Genomic DNA, 18354 nt, shown 5'->3' on the forward strand with positions numbered 1-18354 from the left:
TTCTTTTTTTCGAGAGTACCCGATCCCTTTTTGAAGGACCCCCGCGCGTCGTTTCCCGACTTCTTTTGATTTTTAAGGTCAGGGCAATTTCTAGAAAAGTGGCCCTTTGTCTTACAGAGAAAACATTCTAAATCGGGACAGTTTGGGCGAATGTGGCCTTTCTTGCCACAGTTATGACATTCTAACGTACTACTATTCCCACTCTCCACACTACGTGCAGAGTTAACCGAAAAATTCCTATACGAACTGCCAGACGCGGAAAAATTAGACTGAGTATTTTGGGGAATTGCTAGCTCCGTACGAGTGGCGGATGAAAGCAGCGCGCGAAGGCTGGTAAAGGTGCTAGTCGCTAAATAAACCCTAAGTGACGGCTTAAGATTGTAGTAAACAATACTGATCTGAGTATGCGTTTCTAAAGGTTTAGCTAAGGTGGAAAACATGGTTTGCATACATTCTATGTAATCACTAGCCGACTCGTTAGTTCGTTGACGCCTATTCATAATGGTTGTCATAGCGGCATTATCGTTATCGTGAAGCGAAAACTCCTCGGTTAGAAAATACTCAAATTGAGTCCACGTGTGAATACAGGTTTGCGTTAACCACCATTCCAACGCTGGACCAACTAACATGGCGGGAACCCATAATTTTAAAAATGTGTCTTCGGGCATTCCTCGACTTAGTAAAATCTGTTTAGCTTTTAACAAAAACTCTTTAGGGGAACCCTCAGAATATTTCCCCGAATAAGACGGCAGGGTAATCCGCGGCATCCACCCAGGGGGCATCGCGTTCGCGGCCACCGGAAATTGGGCGGGTGGGGAGGGAATCGGAACATGCGGAGGCACAGGGCCGTTCGAAAGCGACTGGACTATTGGAGCGGGGGGTGGAGCCTGCTTGAGAGTTTGCACCTCAGCGCTTAAAGTCTGGAGCTGCTGCATTAAAGCGGCCGAATCTGCGTTAGTAATATTTGCTATATCCGAGGGAAGACCCCCACCCGTACCATTGCTACCACCGCTAGGGCCATTATTACTAGCGCCCCCTGCCCCTAAACTATTTCCACTAGGCATATTGGGATTATTGGAGTTTAAAATTTGCGCGCGATTTTTATATCGAGCCTCGCGAGCTGCTATTTGCGTTTGCGTCCAACAAGCGGGACAACAATAATCTCTACCAAATTCCGGGAAGCAATTATCATGCGTGCTCATTAATTAGGAAAAAAAACTTTGATCGATATATAAAACCTATCAATTTTGAAATATACATACGATAATAATAAAAAAAATAAGAAAAAGCTAAATACTCAATATTACACTTAATAAAGTAGTCTCTCTAGCGGTTCTAAAACCCGGTCACGGACCCCCAGTTTTGTGACGATTTTATGGTTGGGGTCCAATAATTCCACCCCAGCCAACTCAGTCAATACCGTCAGCAAAATAATTAAAGAAATATTAAAAATGGCCTAACGAATTACACACTCTGATTAGCTATTTATGACGGTTAATTGTAGGCCTTAAATATTATTAAAGATTACAACGGATTCAGATAAATCAATGAACACTTTTATTAAAGGAATACGGTTATTATGAACTAATGATTACACACTAAAATTAATACTATTACTAATTATAATTAAACAATTCTAACTACGCTCTGGCTCGTTTATGGATTAAAAGGGGATTATCGCGAATGGTACCAATTAAACACCGCGCGACGCTCTATAGCACTTAGTTCACTATTTTAGCAACGAATGCTCTATTTTTGAACTCTATTGGCTTTAGCGTCGGCGTTAAGTTAATGCGTTAGCATAAGTTACTCACGAAGAGCGGTGGCTCCAGGGCGGCGGAGCTTGACGGGCGGACGTGCACTGTGGCGGTCCTCAATGCGTGGTGGCTAGCGATACGAGACTCGGCTCCCGCGATGAGCTTGACGAAGGCGCTCCGGTATTTCGGCTGGGCACTACGGTCATCGGACGTTCAAAGCTTCGAACTCATCATGACGGCTACTCTGCAACTCTTTTTGAAACTGTTTTCGGCTGCGACAATGTTTTCGCTTTTCGATCGTGACCGATGGCTTTCGAGTCCGATTCTTACTAACTACTCTTTCGCTCGTGACCCCGGCTTACATGCCAAGGGGGCGCGGTCTCGTTTCCGGGCGTTTCACAATCGCGGTCAAGAGGTTCCAAAATATTGCACTTTGTAATACGCGCATCAATTTCCGGCTTCTACGGGACGGTTTCCTCCGGGGCAAAACTAACCATTCGAGCCAGTGACGTCAATGGGGAATACAATGCTATCGAGCCAGAGCTACAAATCTTAAATATTACTTAGCTAAACATAATCACTTTAATAATTAACACTTTATTTACATATATAAAATATATGTGGCAAAACCTGAGTTGACCGGGCCGGGTATTGGGCCCCTTATCTACTTTTAAATACTAAACAAGTGGTCACGTTTCAACGTGCCCAATTTATTGGTCACAATAGAGGAAGCTTTATTACCGGATTGAGTGTTCACCATACTAGAATAGAGAGACTTTGGGCGGAAGTAAATCGAGTTGTCTCTGCGCATTACCGGGGCATATTTTGTTATATGCAAGAACAACGGATAATCGATAGTACGGATGAAACCCATCTTTTTGCCCTGCACTACATTTATCTTCCGAGAATACGAAGATCGTGCGAAACATTTCGAGGGGAATGGAATAACCACTCTCTGAGAACTGAACGAAATTTCTCGCCTCTTCAGCTTTGGTCAATTGACAGACTGAACGACATTCGAAGACGAGAATTAAGAAGATCAGGAATATTTTTTAGAACCAGAGATGTATGGTGTGGACAATAACCTCCCCAATGCATTGGAAACGGATAATAATGTCGTGGTGCCAGAAAGTGATTATCAGCCACCAGATGGAATCCTATTGGAAATATCCAGAAATATCGACCCACTATTAGATCAAGGATCCTATATGTTAGAAGGATAGGTAGCCCTCCGGCCAGCCCGTGTTTTCAAAACGCCGATATTAAGAGAGCCTCTAAATTGTTTCTATTCCCTCAAGAACAAATTTTGGCGGTGCTTCCTCCATGTTTTGTCCTTGACGGAATCTAAAGACGGATTCTCTATCGCGCATGACCCACCGACGGCGCTGCCATTTTTCGTCAGGTGATTTTGTATGGTGGAAGCTATAGCTTTTCCCGTCCGGTTAGAGATACAGTGTCCATGGGTATATTTGGTCATTTTATAGATGTTTGAATGAAAGTAATGTCGTTTTGTTTACTGAAACGTGAACTACAATATGGGCCTCAGTTTTCAGAGTAAACCGATTTTTGATTAACACGATGTAGAGAGAGTGAGAGAGAGATAATATAATTTTATCTTATGTATGCAGCGACTTTACGTTGTGTTCGTATTCTGAGCGAGCGAGAGGGTAATTTTATCCCTATAAAGAGCAAGTAAAATTAGTTAAAATCCTGATCTCCCGTGCCAAAGCCAAATCTCATCTAAAAAAATTCAAGAACATTAAAGGGGCTCCAAAGTTCGGTAGCAAAAAAAAAAAAGAAAAATGAGCATCCCCCCCAACCCCTCACTCGCACTTTACTGACTTTACACACATTTTGCCACCAAACATTTGAGCCCCTTTAAGCACAATCCGAAAGCTTTCTACCGTTTTATTAGAAAGCAAATTCGTGTCCCCCTTTCAAAGCTTAACATCAAGCTGGCTAATGGTACCACAACTATGTCTAACTTAGAAATGGCCAACTGTCTCAATGAAACTCTTGTCAAAAACTTTAATTCTACACATGATGATCTTTCTAATTTACCAACTTATAATGCCTTACAAATGACTGACTAACTTCCAACTCTTGCTAATGTCCGAAAAGCCCTTTAAACTGTTGACATTAAAAGTGCTTCAGGCCCTGACGGAATTCCCAATAGTTTATTAAAAAATTGTGGTAATGTGTTAGCTAAACCCCTTAAATTTTTATTTACACTGTCCCTCAAGACTGGTACCCTCCCTAATGATTGGATCATCGCCAATGTCACTCCCATCTATAAAGGGCGTGGCAAAAAATGTGATGCTGCATGCTATAGACCAATTAGCCTTACGTCCACCGTTTGTAAAATTCTAGAAAAGTGTATTCGTACTGAGTTATTGGTCCACATTACCCCCTATATTAGTTAATTCCAGCATGGTTTTCTTCATGGCAAATCCGTTGAGTCCAACTTATTGTCGGCCTTAGATAATTAGATGGAAGCATTTGATAATAATCAACGTGTTGATGTAATATATTTGGATATAGCTAAAGAATTTGATTCCGTCCCACACAATAGACTGTCTTCTGGCTAAATTACAACAATCCTTTGGTATCAATAATAATATTTTTTGTTGGCTAAATAATTATCTATTGTTTCGATCCCAACGTGTCCGTGTCAGCGATGCACTTAAGTACCCCTAGTGGTGTACCCCGAGGTATAGTGTCCTCGGGCCACTACTTTTTTTTATTATACATTAATGATTTACCTGGTGCCATTAGTTCTAGTCTACGATTATTTGCTGATGACTTTAAAATTTATAGAGTAATCAAGTCTCATGCTGACATTTTAACACTACAATCTGACTTACTGAATTTAGAAAAATGGTCACTTTTTAATGGTCTTAATTTTAATGATTCGAAATCTGTTGTTTTGTCCATCCAAAAAACCAAATTTGATGTTCATGTCCCATCACCTTACTTTTTATTTAACAGTAACATTCAACGAGTTAATGAAACCCGTGATCTGGGTGTTTCTATTTCTAACGACCTGAGCTTTCACAAGCACATATCACTAGTATACTAGTGATATGCGGTCGGGCAACGGGTCTTAGTAGTTGGAATTAAAATTTTGGGGTTTTTTCTATGGACTCTCGAAGAAATTTCCCATGGACATGGCCGAAAATGGGTTTTTCAGTCCTATTTCGTCTGCGGAGAGAGTTTGAATATACCTACGACGCTGAAATTTTTATATTTGACTAATTTGATGGTGTACTATCCATTTCCGTTGGCGGTTTTTCGATACTCCTTCACGGAAGCTAGTTCCGCCGCCAGGGGTCGCAGCGCTTCGGTTCTTATATTTTATTAAATCGTATAGTGTACTGAACCAGAATATGTAAAAATATTTCCACATTATCTTTCCTGGAATTTATTCCAAAATTTGGGCTCTCTGCAACACATTATAGTACAGTTTATAAGGGAAAAATCTTTGCTCGCGGAATTTCGACGAATGTGTTGGCCGTAGTAGCGCGAACAGCGCGTGATCAAAGTTGGCCGTGGCCGTAGTCAATGACTGGCCGCTGATTGACTGAAGCTTAAGCAAAGACTACATAATCATTAGTCGTTGCTACAAAATGTCTTGGCGTCAGGTTCTCTCGTAGACGGGAGCATTCTAGCAAAAATAATATAACTACTTACCCTAGATTCGAAATCAAGCTCCTTTCACGTAACGCAGGCTCTTACTGAGTTCCCGGCGGAAGTCGGAAAAAACTGCCTCCATGGAGCTGGCAGGGCTACCGACATCTAGTTAAAATCAGGTGTTAAAACGTAAAGTTTTAGTGAACTTGCGGTTTTCAAGATACCAGATATTTTTGCGTTATATGGTTTTAAAACAATAATGGATCATGCCTGTAGCTCTAAAAATGTTTCTAAACGAAAGAAAACTAAAGGTGAGTAATATAATCTTGGGATATCTATTGAAATTCCTTATTTCTCACCCTGCTATGGAGCCCGATTTTTCCGACTTCCGGCGCGAAATCAGTAAAAGCCTCACGAGAAAACGCGCTATCGAGAAACGCCGTGATTTCGAATCTAGGGTACGTAGTTATATTATCTTTGATTCTAGGTAGGAGTATAAGATTTCTATGGGCGTGCCACAGAAAAGTATCCAATATTTCCACAAGCACTATATAAAAAGTTACTCGCAGGCCCGGGCTTTCGAATATATTACTTCTAGGCGATTTCCTTAAATATGTTATATTGACGCGCCATTTTTTCGTGATTTTTTGTACCTGTTTCGATGTTTTGAATTTTGATATTTTTGAAGAATCTTAGTGGTCAGACGACGTTAATTATCAGTAAATTTTGACATCTTAAACGATTGGTTTGTCATGATAAATGATTTCCGGCTATTTAGAGAGAGCTCTAAACTACATAAAGAATGATTCCAACAATTCAAGGAAAAGAAATTCGAGGAGGTAAGTGTTTGATGAATGCAAGGCTTAACTATGTTAAATTATGAATTATCCTTACCTAGAAGTTTTAGTAAAGGCTGGGAGAGGGGTTATGGTTGATCATGCCTTGTAGGCGCGTGTTCTTAGGTAACATTAAGCGCTCGGTCTAATAGTTCTGTAAGATTAAAGGGATCAGGCCGTAGGGTTTATCGTCTTTTGTTTAGTTCTTCGCTTCTGTGCCGCATGGAAGAACCAATATAGCTTAAAGTGTAAGCTAATTAGATTGGCCGTGTGTGCAACTTCACAACGTGGGGTCAAACGTTTTAGTTGACTTTTTGAGACATGGGTCAGGCTAGTCAAGAACAAAGCATAGCTTTGACCTTTTTATAAAGGTATTAAAAGAAAACTATATTATATTTGCAATTAATAATTAAGGACCTTTTTTCGGTATAGGTTATTTATCAAGAATAATATGAACCATTCAAAAGTCCATAGGCTAAACCTATGAGTATTGGACTATGGGTTTAGTTATCCATTGTGTCATTTGTGAGTGTTAAAAAGATAGCTATATATAGGGTAACCCTAGAATTGGTAGAGGTTTATAGGTTAGGTTGGAATTAAAACATATTTGCTTCCATTCTTAGAGTGTAGCTGTGCCATTTTCTGTTAGTTTGCACAGATGATACCTAATTTAGTTTGGTAAATAAATTTGAATTAGATAAATGTCTAGATATATATGTAGTCACCAAACGTTTTCAAGTGCTTGTCTCCTCTAAAGGTCTTAATCCCGCTCTGACTGTAATGCTTCTCTTATCCTTCCATCTTTAATTTTGGGTAGGAACTGTCTTCTACTGAGATCTATTGCTAGTAATGCTGAATTTTAGAAATAATACCCAAAATTTTGGTTCACTAAAAGCTCTGAAGACTTTTGTTTTTGTCATACTTTAAGTTTTATTGATAAAATTTTTGAAAGGGGTAAAATTTAAAAGTAGTTCAAAGGCGCCCATTTCAAAACATTTTACTGAGCCTTTTTTTCTTTTTAGTATGAATAGATCTGATGACGATGATTATATTCCAGTTCCTAAAAGGTTGAGAACTGGACTTCAGGGCTCTGAAGGTTAGTTCTTATTTTTAAAGAAGAAATATAATGAAACAACAACATCATGTTTTACCAATATTATTCAGTGACCCAATCTTCAACTTGGGGATCAAGTATTGTAAATAAACTCAAGAGGTGCGGAGGGTTTTTTAGTCATATTGTGGGATCAGTGGCATTCAATCGTTCTCAACAAAATAGAAGAGCTCCTAATATGGAATCTAGTCGAAGGCCAAGGGTAATTTATTTCAACATTTAAGAATTGAATGTTCTTTATGACAATCAATTGTACTTGGTTTGTAGAATTGGGAGGTTAAAAATGCAAACAAGTCAGTTACAAAACTATCGACGTTAACACGCAACCCTTTGCAACAAAGTCAACAACAATATTGTAAATAATTTTATTCTTTCGAACCACTTGTTTTTATTGATAATCTAAAAGTTTTTTTTAATATAAATTTATAGACAACCCATTTGGTAGTGGATCATCAAATATCACCTTACCAGAAATTATAAATCTGGAAAATGATGATGATGACGATGATGACTGTGTTGAAAGTTAGTATAGGTTTTTTTAAATTTATTATTTAACACCATGCTTCCTATGTTTATGATTGTTTTTCAGTAGCTACATCAGAAAAATTAATTGTTCCCGACTATAACGCTATTTATAATTCCGAAGAAGAGAACTATTACCCATCTAAAATAAAAGGATCCAACAGAAAAAGTACATTTTTAAGTTTATCAAAGTCAATTTTGCCAAAAGTTAGCAAGAAATCGAAGAAAAGGAAATTGATGAAAACTCGCCATATGTATTGCCCTTCCATGCTTGCACCAGCGTTTGAGGTAAATATCCTTTAGAACCGAAAATTGCATTGATACAATGTGTGAAAAAAGCTTTTTCTAGTCTTTTCGACAAGACGAAAAAGAAAAATACAACATACTTTTGGAGCTGCAGCAACGCTCAGGCTCTTCGTCTTATTCTTCATTCCAGGAAGCCAATTTGAAATTGGCACCAAAGCTAGCCCACCGGAAAACTGTTTCTGTGCAAACTGAAAAGAAGTAAAAACGCAAATTTTTAAAAGTAGTATAGGTTTTAATTATTACCTTTTGTAGGAATCCGAAATCCAATGCCTTTTTCAAAGTCAACCTCACTGATTCAGACAAAATTCATCAAATTGAAAAAATTGAGGAAAAAAGACCGTTAGAGGCAACCTCGTGGGATAAAAAAGCTAGAGCTAGTGAACATGTAAGTGCAATTTTAAACAAAAGATCACACTAAGCTATTGAAGTAATATTAAGGGCAAGGCTTTAAAAAGTTTTGCTTTGGCTAAATGGCTGAGGCCAAGGCTCAAGGGAGTTTTTGAACCCTTGTTCGATCCTTTCTCTTAATTTAGTTAGATCCTTGATTAATATTTAATAGTGATTTCTTCTAAGAAATATTTTAAATTTCCTCAAAAAACCATTTCGCTGCTGTTAGGTAGTGCAGCGTTTGGTTTTCAGGCAGTAAAAGTCAGTGGCAATGTCGTAGTCATACATTTCAAAGTTGCCTGTGTTATTCAAGGCAGTTGTTAATGGGTGAAATCAATTTTTTGTGAACTACAATAACTATTTTTCCCTGTTTCACCGAGGCTGTTCCAGCAACTTCTCACGTCACATTGCAAGCGCTAAAATTTCTAAAACAATCGGTAGTTTAGCGCTTGTTTTAAAAAGGAGTTACTGAACATACCCATTGTATGCAAAGCTTTATCTCTGTTTCGATTCTTGACCGGGCCAAAAAAGAATTGAGGTAAAAAAATCAAGCTGGTATTTCTTTTTTATGCTAGTAGATAAACATAAACATCGTGGAAGATATTGTTCTAACTTCTGCAGTAGATTCTAACTTAGTGGGAGCTTTATTAGATAATGTTTTAATGCTTTTTATTGTATCTTTTAATATAAATCTTTCATTACTAAGGTTTTTCAAATTCCCCATCCACGTGATCTGTCACAAGCTGGAACTTCTTCAAAATCCTATACCAGGCTTCCATTGGAAAAAAGTCGCGGGTCATTCTCAGTCAGACAAGAAAGTTTTCTGAAGAAAACTACATCAATGGAATCATTAACCCATGCAGCTAAATCCACTTTGAACCAATCTTCGTACAAACCTAAAAGTCAGACTTCAAATTTCATTAATGTTTTTTCGGAATCACCATTACCCACAGGTTGTTAATTTTTTCCTAGTCTTTTAAATTAAACATGGAATAGTTTTATATTAACGTAGAATTTTCTGTTATAGCCAAACGCGATTACAGTGTTAAATCGGGGGCTGGAAGAGCTTCTGTTTATGATAAAGAATTTTTCAGTGAAAAATGGCTGAATGAACTGTAAGATTTCATTTATTTGAGTGGTAAAATTTTGGCAAATACATTAATGCATTTAAATTTTAAAGGCGAGATAATGTGGATAAATCGAGTCGGACTCAATCTCAAAAAGCACAGCATGAAGAACTGAAATATCAGATTTTACAGGAAGATAAACTAGCCAAGCAGTTTGAGGCTAATCGCAAGGTATATTACTATTAATAATATTGTTGAAATTTATTGGCAATAATAATTTTTCTTTTCTTTTAATTTTTTTTATGTAGAGTCTAGCGAGTATTGATAGTAAATTTAGCATGACTCTGTCAAACAAATATGACGAAAGTGAAGATGAGGATAGTTACCAGCTTCCTGGTAAATATGAAAAATTACGTTAAAATCTGATTGATGATATTTAATTCTGTGTCTTTTTTTGATAAGAACTAACACCTGAAATGCAAAAAGAAATTGATTTCGCTCTTAGACCAAATCCCCCAGATGAGGTATTGGTACAGTCGTACGGAATTAAGATAACAAGAAAAGATATGGAGACTCTGTCTGGTCTTAATTGGCTTAATGATGAGGTTATTTTTGGAAATCACAAAGCTTCTAGTCTAGTTTCTGTAAATAAGTTTTTAAATTTTTGTAACAGATTATTAATTTCTACACAAATCTGATGATGGAACGTGGCAAAAATGAAAACTACCCTTCTTGTTACGCTTTCAATACATTTTTTTACCCCAAGTTGATTAGTTCGGGACATAGTGCGTTGAAAAGGTGGACGAGGAAAATTGACATTTTCGCCCATGATCTCATTTTAATACCAGTACATCTGGGTATGCACTGGTGTTTGGCTGTAAGTTAAAATGTAGGGCTAAATTAATTTTTGTTGAATTAAATTTGATATTTCAAATTAGGTTATCGATTTTCGCCACAAAAAAATCCAATATTACGATTCTATGGGTGGCCAAAACAACGAATGCCTTAATGCCCTTAAAAACTACCTCCAGGAGGAAAGTATGGATAAGAAGAATTTGCCGTATGACACCAGTGACTGGAAGCTGGAACCAGTAAAGGTAATTAATTAATTATCATACCTGTTCATGATTTTTTATTGGCATATGAGAGTACACGATTTCAAACTCCGCTCGAAGCTTAAAAAGCCTTAGTTGAAAGAGCTCAAATCGAGAACTAGGCTTAACTTTAGAGTATTTGAAACTATTATTCTTACCACGGCCATTAAAATAAAAATGGCGGTAAAAGCTACTAAAATAATTCTGTTTAGCGCCAGCCTTAAGATCTCTTATTGGGTGAGATACAAGTCCTAGTTTCTGATTATTTACTGATTTTAAATTAAACGAAACTAAAACCATAAGTATTATTGTTAGTTGTTTGGCAGTTCATCAGTCATCTATTTTCTTGTTGTAATCCCTTTTATGGCCAGTTATTAATTTAGACTTCACAAATTTGGCTTCAAATAAACGTAAAAGCTCTAGCAGTAAATATTTTTTTAATGAAGAAATATTGGAATCTAGTTATGAAAGTGAAGATACTAGTTTAAATGATTCCTTATCTGATGAAATACAGCCAACTCTAATTATTCTAAACCCCCTTTTTAAACTAAGCCTGAAATTTCAAAAACTCGATAAAATTTTAAAGCTCGTCTCGATACTCAAAAAGTGAAATTTTTCATACTCAAAGCTCTGCTCAAAACCCAAGGCTCGCATATGCCTAATTTTATTGTTTGTTAAAATTTTGAAAATGTTTTATTTCTTTCTAGAACATTCCCCAGCAGATGAATGGTAGTGATTGTGGAATGTTCACGTGTAAATTTGCAGAATATATTACCCGAAAAGCCAAAATAACATTTTCCCAAGTAAATTCTAGTAACTTTTTTATCTTTTACTCCCATTGTACTAAGTTCTTACCTTTTACCTTTTAGAAAGACATGCCCTATTTCAGAAGGCTCATGGTCTACGAAATTGTTAATAAAAAATTAATGTAAATGACAATTCTCGTATCTTAGAAAGGTCTTTCACTATTCATTGGCGTTTAATAATAGGTTAACATTTTATACATTTAACATTTTTATTTATATGATCATCAACACAAGAACCAGACATTTTTCTTTATTGTAAAAATTTTAAAATGAGAAGTTGATCAAATAAATGCTGTGTTCATAGACAAAACACCCGCTTTTAGAGGTTTTGTAGTGCAATTTTTTTTACTTTTCAATTATGTAGTTGAAGTTACAGGCAGTGGCGTAGCCAGAACTCCCAGGGTTGCCACAAAATTTTCAGATTCAAATTCCCTGTTTTCCCTGACTTATTAAGGCCAAAATTTTTCTTTTATATTTTACTTGTATCAGAAGTTAATAAATTTAGATGGACTTATATTTCAGTAAAAAAGGTTATTGCAATGTTGAAAAAATTAGCCAAACATTCAAGGAAATTAATTGGATTCCCTGACTTTTCCCTGAATTTTTACCAATTCTTAAAATTCCCTGACATTTCCCTGACTTTTTAGGCCCATTTTTAAATTCCCTGACTTTTCCCTGTTTCCCCTGACGTGTGGCAATCCTGACTCCTTTTAAGGTAGGGATTTAAGCTATGTAAAATACCTAAGGTGGTCGAGAAGGGGGTGATATTTTAGTACAGCCATAAAATTGTCTACGCCACTGGTTACAGGAAGTCATTAATTGGTGGGGTGGCGGAGTGGTCAGCACTTTCGCCTCGCAGCAAGAGGAGCCGGATTCGATCCCAGTTTGTGGCACTGGGTGAAAACTCTGAACAACTCCTTCAGCGTTGAGTTTGCAAGTTCTCTCCTCACTGGTTTAAGGGGTTTTCCCTCGAGCTCTTCGGTTTCCCCTTCCATAAAAACTTGTTGAGGTTAACGGTAATAGTTAGTGTAGGGAGCTGTTGGCTCGATCGTGTGGCATGTAGGGCTTGCCACCACCCTCCTACGCATTGTAACCCGGCCACCTGAATTAAAGGCTTCAAAAGTCGCTTGATGACTTAGGCCTAAGGTGGTGCCTTGGGTATTAGCCTAGCTGATTATTATCTTTATAATGCAAAACCATTATTTTGAGTAGTTAGTGGCGTAGCTAAGGGCTCCACCACCCTATAATCAGAGGCGTTAATAAGGGACCAGTGGAGACCCCTCCATTATGGTGCCACTTGAAGTTGGGGGCCCCCCGGCATTGCGGGGTCACTATTTAGACCACTGAGTAGTTAGCACTTTCGCCTTGTGGCAAGTTAGATCCCAGTTTGTGGCACTGGGTGAAAACTCCTGCGTTAAGTTTACTGAGAAAGACCTAGTTATTATGCTTCTACTTTCTTCTCTGAATTAGTGAAGATGATGAATTGAAGTTTTCTTATATACCCCAGGAAAAACTAGTAGTCATTTTATATACTGGGGGGCTGCTTGCACTATAAAGTATCCATGATAATAATTAGCTAGGCTAATACCCAAGGCACCACCTTAGGCCTAAGTCATCAAGCGACTTTTAAAGCCATTTATTCAGGTGGCCAGGTTACAACGCGTAGGAGGGTGGTGTGAAGCCCTTCATGCTACGCGAGCCAACAGCTCCCTACACTAACTATTACCATGGGGTTTTCATCCATGCTATTACCGTTAACCTCAACAAGTTTTTATGGAAGAGCTCAGGGGAAAACCCCTTAAACCAGTGGGGAGAGAACTTGCAAACTCAACACAGGAGTGGTTCCAAGTTTTTAACCAGTGCCACAAGCTGGGATCGAACCCTCTTGCTGCGAGGCGAAAGTGCTAACCACTTTGGCACCCCACTTTACCTATACTATTATACCTCGGTATAATTACTTAACCATAAACATTTCATTAACATTAATAGTCTTGGACAAAATCACAATAAGAAATAGTAGAGTTTAATTAAGCATTCTAGAAGCTTGAATGGTAACCTTGATTCAGAAAATGTCTTTAAAATTAAATGAACTTTCAGCTCAACGGGTACAGTTCTAATAGTGGTTTGTGATATAAATATTATATCATCTCCTTCTGATATTATTAATAATAATTTAGGGTTCTTGATATTTGTTTTGGCTATTTTGAAGAATAGGTACTCGTTTTTTTCTGTTTTTTATTTCTATTTTTATGTTCATTATGGTTAAATATTAAAAAAATTATAACAGATTTTACCGCATATAGTTAAATAATTAAAAAGCCTGGTAGGTTTGCGTTGCTAATTCTTAATTTTTATTTTTTTTTTAAATAATAAACCAAAAATATTTACTCGCAATTTTTTTATTTTATCATAATTGTTCTCCAAGAGCGAAAAAGTCTCTAGTCAACGTCCCACGGCGCGATGGGGTACTAACGTGTCCGCAAACTGCTCTAAGATCGGGGCAAATTCTACCAAAACGCTTCTTATCTCGAAGGTCCACACTTCTGTCACAGTGACGCAGTTCGATGACCGTCTAATCGCTTTGGGGCTTCACCCATAGGTCGGCAAGACTTTTGGTCTCCAGTCTCCACTGGAAGATTTTCTCTCCGGTCTCCAGTGCCCCTGCCTCAACTGGCAGATTTGGTCTCCAGTCTTCCAGCCTCCACTGGAAGATTTGGTCTCCAGTCTAAAGACCTCTATCAGAAAGTTTGGTATCCGTTCTCCATTCTTCACTGCAAGATCTGGTTTCCAATCACTAGGGGTCCATTGGAGTATGTGGGTTGAACTTTAACGGCGGCCCCTTAAATTTTTACCACTAATCATTCTTTGCTGAGTTTTCAAAAAAACTTTTGCAAAATCCTTATTGGTACAGTTAGTTTTATCAATGTTTTGGTCTAAAATGTTTTTCAAAACATTGTGCGTGCCATCGCCTATGTCATCTCCATCAACAGCGATTACTTTAGCCAATCTTTTCTTGAGACGTGCAATTCTTCCCTTTAATTTATATACCACACTCTTTGTAGATTTCAAATGCGTAATGAGACCATCTTTGTCCATGTTCTTGAAATGTGTGAGACTTTGGTCATTTTTCTTCTTGTTTCGCCTTGACGTTACTTTGAAACAAGCTCTTTGTTTTACACAGTAAAAACACCGAGACCTCTTTTCATTTATTTCTATTAAGCTGCACCTATCACTATGAACTCCACCAGTTATTGAACTGAAAAATGCATTAGCGCTCTTACGATTTTTAAAACTGTTCACAAACTCATACTCAGAATTACCTTTGCATATTTTCAATTTATCCAGGAGGTTTATTACAGTTAGTAGATTAGTAGCGTTCCTTATCTCTTTTGGAAGCGAACGAAGAACAGTGATAATGGTTATAGGTTTTCCTAAAGCTTCGTATGTAACAGAAAAGTTGCAATCAATGGCTAAACCCAGAGTAAAACCACACGACTCCTTAATTTTCTGCACTTTAAATCCATTCAATGTGTGAGTAATTGACCAATTCATTGGCACAGAGAATTTTTGGAACACTGCCGCAATATCTTTTGGAGATGTGTCATTATTCTCAGTAACAACTTGATGTGGTTGAATTTTGTCTAATACTGAGTCCAGCTGCGTACTGTTTATGGCTTCTTGTCTAGGTTGTTGCGTTGTTTCTTCCGTTTGAGTTTCTGAAATATCTGTTACCACCTCCACTATATTAATGGGATGTTGAGTTAATGTTTCTTCTTCAACTTGGGCTTGTTCTTGTGGTATAGGAACTACTCCCTCCTGAATTTCTTGTAAGGTACGACTACTAATATTCAATGTGGAATTTGAAGCTGTTTGATGTTTACTTTTCAAAATTGATACATAATCCTGGCAGTAATTTTTTTGTTAGATGATGTATTACCTTAAAAGAGTACGTAACTTACGTTTAAATGGACAGGATCAGGGAAATTTTCGCTTGGGCCCTTTCCTCCAACGAAATGCTTGGAACAAAGGTAGGTGTTGTAGCTCACACGTTCGATGGGATAATCCTCTCTTCCCAACCATTTCAACCACCGTGTACATTGTTCAAAACACCTTTTTGGCTTTGGAAAAGGGTAAAACACAACGCCTTGCATATAATCCTTCGCGTTGTAGCGGGAATCGCTATTGCATCCTTTATAAACACATCTTTTGATGCGTGGCATGATGATTCAACTATTGTAGGCGGTAGGCCTACTTTGTTGTTTTTTATATATTAACTCACTTTTATTTGAATATACTTTTCTTTTAAAGTATTAATAAATGTTATAAACAACTGCTTTATAAACGGTATAACATAAAGCCATTAATTTATATAAAAAAGTCACGAACAATATATTCTACAATTTACAACGAACCGAATATGTTTTAAGAACTCAAATTCAAAAAAACGTCCTTGAGTATCTAGAGAAATAAACCTTGGGTCATGCAAAGAATATGTTCGCCAAAAAGGTTATAGGTTATAGCCTGGTTATTTATTGCATTCAATTGTACCCGGAGAAGAAATTTGTATTCTAGATTATCTTTGGTTTGAGCATGGGCCAAATAATGATAAATCCAGGACATGACTCTATGCGAAAAACCCGTCCAACAGCGCTAACACCCGATCACTATTGCCCCCTATTGGGAAAAACGCGCGATCGCGGACCTACGTCATTTTGGGAGCAAATTTTTTAGGGACAGTTTTCAAAAATAATACACGTGGTCGTCGTAGTAAATATCCTGGAATATTTATTCACAGTTATCATATATAGTGTGGTTATTAAAGGAAGTACTTATTTTTATACGTACTAAGTTCATAATTAGTATAATATATATAATTATTTAATATTAAACATATACTTTCCTAGAATCGTTAAAATTTATCAAAAAATGAGGGGCCAAATATGGCAGGATTTTCGAATTACAACCGCCACTTATTTACGAATTCCGACTCAGTCATCACTAGATGGCGTTCGGGAAACCGGAAACTTGCTTGATTTTGCCCCCAATTTTTTTTATTTTTTCCTCCTTTTCCCCCCTACTAAAATGGCCGCCTGTGTCTTTTAGTGGACGGCCGATTTAGTACGCGTGAAGGTACCAGAGTCATGTCCTGGATTTATCATTATTTGGCCCATGGTTTGAGGCTTTGAGCAGCCTCTCCCGTGCGTATACCAAAGAATATACACTCTTTTTTGGGAATTTTGCTGGGCGCGTTCATGTTGAGTTTACCCCCATTCTCCATATCCTGGGACCATGGGCCAAATAATGAGGATTTATCATTATTTGGCCCATGCTGGGACCATATACCCGAGCCTAGACCTCCCACCGGTGGTTCCAGGTAATGGCCGACTAGCGGGCGGCCAAAAAGAGGTGTCGAAAAGACACTCTTTTGGAACAGAGCGGCTCCGTAGTGGAGCTCAGCAAGAACAGAACAAAAATTACAAAAATAAGCGTAAACCGGTGCCTCCGCGTAAACAAAGCAAAAATTAAAATTAGTGTTGTTAATTTTCCGGAAAAATAAAATGCGGAAAAATTACCGCAAATCGGAAAAATTAAAAATTCAAACATATATTACTTTTTAAGGGTTTTTAATGTTTTTAACTTTTTATCGATATAAAATGTCTAATATCAGCAAAAGCGACATAAGACCCAACAGTGTGTCAGAACGGTATAATGTTTAATGAGAGCTGGTCGCGAAGCAGTGTTTCCACTCTGCGGTAGAGATTTTCGCCTATTTTAGGGGCAATTTTACCAGTTTTCGCCGGTTCTATAGTCGATTTTCGCCGCAATTTCCCCCCATACATTTTCCTTATTTTTTTAGTGAGTGTCACTGCATATTTTACTTATCTTTATTTCCAATCTTAGATTTGTGCAATATTTTTTTATATAAAAAAATACATTTTATTTCTTCAAATGTTATACATTTTTTATTGGTATATATAAAAATTGAATGGGTGGACATAGGGGGCAAAATAGAGGGACTACAGAGACGACGATTTTTTAGTTTTTCTGACTGAAAATATCGAAAAATATTTTCGCCGCAATTTGCGCCGTTTTCAATGGTTTTCGCCGCTTTTTCGCCTTTTCGCCGGTTTTAAAATTTATGGTGCCCACCGAGACAGTTTTCGCCGAAAACGCCCTTTTTCGCCGCAAAGTGGAAACACTGTCGCGAAGTAAAAAGAGGGAGTGGGAGAAGGGGTTGGAATTACGTCATCAAAATTTGAAATTTCCTCCACTTCAGCGCCGCCGAGTGAGGCGTTTTAGAACGTATGTCTACGGGAGTATAAATCGAAGAGATAAAATCGCGGCAGACCATAGACTAAATATAAAATTGCTAGTACTATTCCAACTAGTAGGTTTTGTATTCTATTGTGAGACTAGCTCTCAGTAAATATTTTAACGGCCGCAAAGGTAGAGTTGACACACTTTTGGGTCTTATGTCACTTTTGATATCAGTAAACATACTACAAAACATTAATAGTGTTAGATTGTTAATCAGTTTAAACTAGTCTAGAGGTTTAGTTTTACTTTCAGATTCGAAAAATGAGGCGAAAATGCCGCTTTATTTAAATTTTCAAACAATATATTAGACTAATCTTGGAATGAAAACTTTTTTTTATTTTTTTTCGGAAAAGAGGCGTCGGTCATTTTCCGGAAAATTTTCTGAGCGGGAAATTTTCCAACTTATAGTAAAATTAAAATTAAACGGTAAAATTAAAATTAAACGGTAAAATTAAAATTAAACGGTAAAATTAAAATTAAACGGTAAAATTAAAATTAAACGGTAAAATTAAAATTAAAC

General features: G+C 37.3%; 2 protein-coding genes across 5 annotated transcripts; one reads left to right on the top strand and one right to left on the bottom strand.

Annotated features, from left to right (window-relative positions):
• The first annotated feature begins 5995 nt into the window (after positions 1–5995).
• LOC149923589 (uncharacterized) lies at positions 5996–11800 on the top strand. 3 transcript variants are annotated; one of them, XM_090160916.1, is made up of 17 exons: positions 5996–6226; positions 7246–7319; positions 7388–7536; positions 7602–7689; positions 7764–7856; positions 7927–8144; positions 8206–8360; positions 8415–8547; positions 9256–9502; positions 9577–9664; positions 9730–9847; positions 9925–10012; positions 10079–10221; positions 10290–10493; positions 10555–10713; positions 11418–11513; positions 11580–11800. In XM_090160916.1, the coding sequence occupies exons 1-17, from the start codon at positions 6147–6149 to the stop codon at positions 11640–11642; spliced, it is 2196 nt and encodes a 731-aa protein (XP_090017042.1). In that variant the 5' UTR covers positions 5996–6146; the 3' UTR covers positions 11643–11800. The 3 variants fall into 3 exon arrangements, with proteins under 3 accessions (XP_090017042.1, XP_090017041.1, XP_090017043.1); XM_090160915.1 differs by having other exon boundaries at positions 7924–8144; positions 11580–11799; XM_090160917.1 differs by lacking the exon at positions 5996–6226 and adding an exon at positions 6466–6594 and having other exon boundaries at positions 7924–8144; positions 11580–11799.
• A 2013-nt stretch (positions 11801–13813) lies between these two features.
• On the bottom strand, positions 13814–16099 carry LOC149923590 (uncharacterized). 2 transcript variants are annotated; one of them, XM_090160694.1, is made up of 3 exons: positions 15476–16099; positions 14837–15419; positions 14711–14772 (listed from the first exon to the last, which is right to left on the bottom strand). In XM_090160694.1, exons 1-3 carry the CDS (start codon positions 15734–15736, stop codon positions 14765–14767), a joined length of 852 nt encoding a protein of 283 aa, XP_090016820.1. In that variant the 5' UTR covers positions 15737–16099; the 3' UTR covers positions 14711–14764. The 2 variants fall into 2 exon arrangements, with proteins under 2 accessions (XP_090016819.1, XP_090016820.1); XM_090160693.1 differs by having other exon boundaries at positions 13814–15419.
• Between the last annotated feature and the right edge of the window lie 2255 nt (positions 16100–18354).

This window comes from Leiobunum rupestre, chromosome 10 (genome assembly GCF_980474605.1).
Source record: "Leiobunum rupestre chromosome 10, qqLeiRupe1.1.hap1, whole genome shotgun sequence".
In the NCBI taxonomy this organism is placed as follows: Eukaryota; Metazoa; Arthropoda; class Arachnida; order Opiliones; family Sclerosomatidae; genus Leiobunum; species Leiobunum rupestre.